At 52.9% G+C, this 5,833-nt stretch overlaps 1 protein-coding gene across 1 annotated transcript; it reads right to left on the bottom strand.

The window, feature by feature from the left end:
* Positions 1-1,757: 1,757 nt before the first annotated feature.
* On the bottom strand, positions 1,758-5,185 carry LOC125926531 (keratin, type I cuticular Ha1). The gene is made up of 7 exons (XM_049636038.1): positions 4,835-5,185; positions 4,545-4,627; positions 4,039-4,195; positions 3,105-3,266; positions 2,885-3,010; positions 2,540-2,760; positions 1,758-1,894 (listed from the first exon to the last, which is right to left on the bottom strand). Exons 1-7 carry the CDS (start codon positions 5,180-5,182, stop codon positions 1,762-1,764), a joined length of 1,230 nt encoding a protein of 409 aa, XP_049491995.1. The 5' UTR covers positions 5,183-5,185; the 3' UTR covers positions 1,758-1,761.
* Between the last annotated feature and the right edge of the window lie 648 nt (positions 5,186-5,833).

Here is a 5,833-nt window from a genome sequence, read left to right as displayed (position 1 = left end):
GCGGAATAAAGGAACAAGCAAAATCAGGGAGGGCCTCTGAACTGAGGTTGACCTTGGATTTGGAGGAAATCCAAGGTAGGGGACCACATCAGGGACGGGATTCCAGGTCAGAGGCTTCTCACAAACCAGAAGCCAGGTGTGCAAGTCTGAATCCACCCTGGAATTTGCGCTTTAAAAATAAGAGTCAAGGGGACAATTGTGGTAGAAACAATAAATAGTTCCTTTGTCAAATATATATGTAATTTCAATCCACTTGGTTATTCCAGTACACAAGATTGTGTTTCACCAAAGTGGGGTCCAATATCTGCCTCAGAAAGCCTGGTGTGATGGGAAGGTTCGTGGGAAAAGATAGAAACCTGAGTGGTCTCTGATCCTTTCATGTCAAAATGGTCCTCTGGGGTTTTAGCGAGTCAGTGTTTAGCATTTCCATGGCTCTTCTTTCAAGTTAAAGATTCAAGTTCAAGCCTTTCTTGATGAACACTGATGTCACTTCCAGTACTCGGAGTTTCGTTTGCAGCACAAGCCTGCGTGTTCGGTGTTTGGGGATAATGCCTTATAATAGCACTACTTAGGGACTAGTTTTATCCCTTTAAACAAGTTGTTGGGGCGCCTGGGTGGCTCAGTTGGTTAAGCGTCTGACTTCAGCTCAGGTCATGATCTCGTGGTTCGTGAGTTTGAGCCCAAGTCTGGCTCTGTGTTGACAGCTCAGAGCCTGGAGTCTGCTTCAGATTCTGTGTCTCCCTCTCTCTCTACCCCTCTCCTGCTCATGCTCTCTCTCTCTCTAAAAAATGAATAAATGTTTTTTAAAAATGTCTTTCTCCGTATGTCTCTCCCTTCCCCACCATCCAGGGTGTGTACAGGGTAACTATTCAACAGGTACTGGATTGAGAAAGGCAGAAGTCTCAGATGAAGAGTGAGGAGGTCTCTAAGCCCCAGAGCTGGGAGGGGAAGTGAGCTGCTGGAGCCCAGGCTGATAATGATCCACCTACGCAGGAGGGGGATGTCCTGAACCCGGCAGGCAGGCAGGCCAGAGCATTCCTTTGCTGGGTGGCCCTGAGGCTGCTTGGAACGCTCCAGCCACCAGCCCCCAGATCATACAGCACTGGACCTGAAGCCTCCTGCTGAGAAAAGATGAACTTTCCAGAGCCTCTTTCTAGCCCCCACTCCTGCCTCTGCACTTCGGATTTAGATGCAATCAGCTCTGGGAGACATCCACGTCTCGAGAGGAGAGTGGGGAACATCCAAGAATGGTCAGGGGGAGGTGGGGGCCACCTCATGGCAGCTGCCCTGCCCTCCCTCCTGCCAGTCTGCCTCACCCAGGCGTCCAGGGCGCCAGGCCAGCCGTCTGCCCGCCAGGCAGAGAACGGCTCTGGTATCCAAGAGTCAGGCCATTATGTAGCCTGACTTTCAAGTGGCTTTTTATAGAGTGCTCAAGTGATGGGCGCGGTGAAACAAATGAATACCAATGAGAAAGTTGTCTGCTTTGCCAGGGAAATCAAGTTTATTAGCAGGTTACAAGGGAAGGCCCTGGCACTTGCGAGGATTCTCTGGGCAAGTGAAGAAAGAACACACCTCCATGAAGGAAAGGGTGGGCAAGGAATGGTCTGCAGTAGGTGGGGTGAATTTCGTGGCTGTCTTACTGGGGCAGCTCCAGCCACGCAAACTGTGTTTTCTGCCCTTTTTTGTCGAATGAACCAGTGCCGGGTCAAAGCTCTGGAACCGTGGGCCCGGGCTCCTTGCTCCTCTGGTAGCCCCTGGGCTCTAGCGCATGAAGGAGTTGCAGGGCCCACAGCGTGGGCGGGGGACACAGGGCGTGCAGGGGGCGCAGGAATTAGAGACGCAGGACCCGGCGGATCCGCACGCATTTGTTGTGGCACAAGGGTTGCAGGGCAGCCTGGAGAAAAAGAACCATGTGGAAAGGTGAATTGAGGGAGGCTCGTGGTACACACAAGAGAGACCCCAAGAGTGGAATTGCCTGTGGGATTTGGCCTGACCTATAACAGAGAAGGCCACAAGCTTCCCTGCTGCAAAGCTCCCTATCAGACCCCTCCTGGTCTTCCCACCATACAGTGCCCAAAGCGCTAGACAGAAACTCCAGAACCTTTGACTCCCCACACTGTCCATTCCTAGCTAGCGATCTTGGGAAAGTCACCTTAGCTTCTCTTCACCTACAGAATGGGGAGAATCCTGATCCAACCTGCTTGGCGGCAACTGCAAGGTCAGATAAGGTAGTGTATGCAAATGCTCCCTCTGCGCAATACGGTCTTGTAACGTGTGAGCAATCGCATAGATCTCATATCTGTGTGGTCACAGAAGAATGCAAAGAACTGGCTGTACAATTTCAGTGTGTGCCTCAAACAGTTAGTGCTTCCCTGTATTTTGAATGATGGCCATATTGTGTTTTCTGAGTTCTGTTTGATCATGCCTGGGGTGGAGGCATGATTTCCTTTTGACAGTATGTGTTCTTTGCCCCGGGGTCAAATGAGAACCACGCTCCTGTGAGCATGGCTTCATCGGATCCCTCCAGCTGGCCACTCACTTGCAGTCCTCGCTCTCCAGCAGGCCCCGGTACGTGTTGATCTCGCCCTCCAGCCGGGCCCGCACGTCCAGCAGCACCTGGTACTCCTGGTTCTGCCGCTCCAGGTCAGCCCGGATCTCGGCCAGCTGGGCCTCCACGTTGCTGATCAGGCACTGCACCTGGCCCAGCTGGGCGCTGTAGCGCGCCTCGGTCTCCGTCAGCGTGTTCTCCAGGGAGTCCCTCTGTGAGGGGAACACACGGAACGTCACAGAGCCGCTTCTCAGGGGGCGACTCCGTGGGACTCCAGGGAAGTCACGGGCTTCACCAGGTGAGGAGAGGGTGGGCAGCACCCCGAGCGACACCCACCAGGTTGTGCTGGGCCTGCAGCTCGATCTCCAGGGCGTTGACCGTGCGTCTCAGCTCGATGATCTCCGCCTGGCAGGACTGCAGCTGCTCCGCGCTGGACACCACCTGCTTGTTCAGCTCCTCGGTCTGAAACAGCACAGGGGACGAGACAGGGTGAGACCCTGCCTCGAGGGCCGCGAGGGGCCGAGGGGCCCGGGCGGCCGCGTGCTGAGATGCCCACCTGGGTGGTGAACCATTCCTCCACGTCCCTGCGGTTGGTCTCCACCAGGGCCTCATACTGGCTCCTGGTCTCGTTGAGCACGCGGTTCAGGTCCACGGTGGGGGCCGCGTCCACCTCCACGTTGAGGCGGTCTCCGATCTGGCAGCGCAGGGTGTTGACTTCCTATGGATGCAGAAAAGGCAAGAGTGACTCTCCTCAATGAAGAATGGACTTTGCTTGTTGAAGCCCCGTTAGTCTATTTCCTTGGGAAAGAGACCTTGAGTGGAGCAGTCTGTGACAGCTCGAGGCAAGGTGCTCTGTGCTCCATGTGGAACAGCTCCCTCCTCACAAGACTGTGCCCTGTACTTGGATTCAAAAAGAATTCCCAAGGATTTGCTCAGATGCCACCAAAAGATGGACTAATGCCTAACTTTCCCAGTTTCCAGACTGTTTGCATAAGACTTCATAATGCAAAGAATTGGCCATACAATTTCAGATCGTATAGCAAACAATTCTGGCCAGCAAATAAGATGATGGCGTGACCCCTCCAGGAGAGAAAAGGAGGAGTCTTGGCTCATTTTTCACCAAGACTTTGGAAGAGTGGAGGCTCAGATTCACCGGCTTGATTTGGTGACCTTTGGGGAGAGAAATGACTTTGCACAGCATGAATAAAGCAATGCTGAGACTCTTTCTGCAACTGAGTAACCAATCACAAGCCGATGGGGGAGCACTGGGAAATTCCCATGATGCACCAGTTTTGAGTGAAAGTACATCTTCTCTGGGAACATGGAGAGGTTTCATCTCTCCATTTTTTCACACATCATGAAGTTTTGGTGTTTTTAAAGGAAAATTATAAAGTCAACCTCAACCTCGTGTTCTGCATTCTGCCACTCCAAATCACTCAAGTCAACCTGAGGCTGAACCAGGTTTCTTCATTTCTCATTTCCAGTCTCACCTCCTCGTGGTTCTTCTTGAGGCTCAGCAGCTCCTCCTTCAGGGACTCCACCTGGGCCTCCAGATCGGACTTGCACAGAGTCAGCTCGTCCAGGATCCTGCGCAGGCCGTTGATGTCCGACTCCACCAGCTGCCGCAAGCCCAGCTCCGTCTCGTACCTGCACAAGGACAAGGTCAGAGCAGTGACCAGCAAACACTCAAGACTCACAGGAATGATCTTTGATAACCCCATTCGCTTAGTCTTCCCACTTTCTGCAATGAGTAGACCCAGGAGACACAGGGTTCTGGAGGCTCAGTCCAGAACAAATATTGATCCAAAAATAAACAGATTGATCTGAGTCCTCATCTATTTTTGTGATTCCTTTGCTTGATTCCCCTCAATCTCTATAGAATGTCTCACCACCAATGGATGGGAACTGCTGCTCGGTAAAGCCATGGAAATCCCTTTCCTTTAACCACAGGTTAAACAAGAGGGGTGGACACCAGTGTGAATTCTGAACAACCTACTTGGTTCTGAAGTCATCTGCGGCCAGCTTGGCATTGTCAATCTGCACCACCAACCTTGCGTTCTCAGACTTGGTGCACAGGACCTGGAGAATGAGAGGCTGCTTAGTGAGGACTGAAAATAAGTATGAAACCAGCAACTTCTTTAAAATGGCTTCGAAAGCTATTCCAAAGATAAAGGGGGAAGCAAGAATCACGGTCACATAGACGCAAGAGACAGACACACTGCTCTGCTACAGACTGAGAATCACAGCAAACTCCTCTTGCTCAGAGATAACAGCAAAGACCTTCACCTTCTGCTGGAGCTCCTCAATGGTCCGGAAGTAGGACTGGTAGCTGGGGCACACGAAGGGCTCCTGCTGCTGGCACCGTTCCCGGATCCTGGTCTCCAGCTCCGCGTTCTCCCGCTCCAGCTGGCGCACCTTCTCCAGGTAGCTGGCCAGGCGGTCGTTCAGGAACTGCATGGTCTCCTTCTCGCTGCCATTGAAGGCGCCCTCGCAGAACCAGCCGCAGTTGCCCACGTTGGCGGGGATGTTGCAGGCCCCGGGCAGGGTACAGGTGTGGCAGCTGGGGGGCACGCAGGGCCGGGTGCAGCAGGTGGAGCGGCAGCTCAGGTTGGGAAGGCAGAAGTTGTAAGGCATGGTGCTGGAGGGCTTTTCAGCAGAGCTCTGAAGGTCAGTTCCAAAGGCTGATTCCTCTCTCTGGTGTAAGCCCTGGTCCTGTCCAGAGCTTTATATTCTGTCAGCAGTGGGTGTGGTGACCACATGCAGCATTACCCACCTTTTACCTTATTTACCCATTTTTCCACTTGTTATTTAGCCACCTCACACGAGTCCTTCACCTCATAAAACGTTTTACTCTGGCTTCCTGCTAAGTCAGGACTCCTCGCCAATTATGCTGGTTGGTTAAGTAAGACCTTCAAAGTGACCAACCCATGACCTTGTCAACAGCAGCGCTTATTCATAGGGTTTTGAGTTAGAGTGACAGCTGTCCCCTGTCCCCCAGAGATGGAGGCACTTCTGTGCCTCTTTCTCCTAAAGGAGGAAACACTTGTGCCTCATCCAGCTCCCATTCAGTGAGGGCTCTGTGAGGAAAGCCACTTAAGGAAGCCTGCCTGGAAACTGGACTGTTCAGTAGGGAGTCCTGGAAGCTGAGACCAGAGCAGACCTGTGAGGCCATCCTGTTCAACAGCCCTTTGCCCTTGCATGCGGACCAGTTGGAGGCAACTCTCTGCTCTCCTTAGAGGGGCTGCAGGAAGCCCCTCCACCCACCACCAGACTCCATTTCTACTG

This window comes from Panthera uncia, chromosome E1 (assembly GCF_023721935.1).
Source record: "Panthera uncia isolate 11264 chromosome E1, Puncia_PCG_1.0, whole genome shotgun sequence".
Classification (NCBI taxonomy): Eukaryota; Metazoa; Chordata; class Mammalia; order Carnivora; family Felidae; genus Panthera; species Panthera uncia.
Note: the sequence above shows the minus strand (reverse complement) of the source record. Positions and strands in the feature narration are given on the sequence as shown.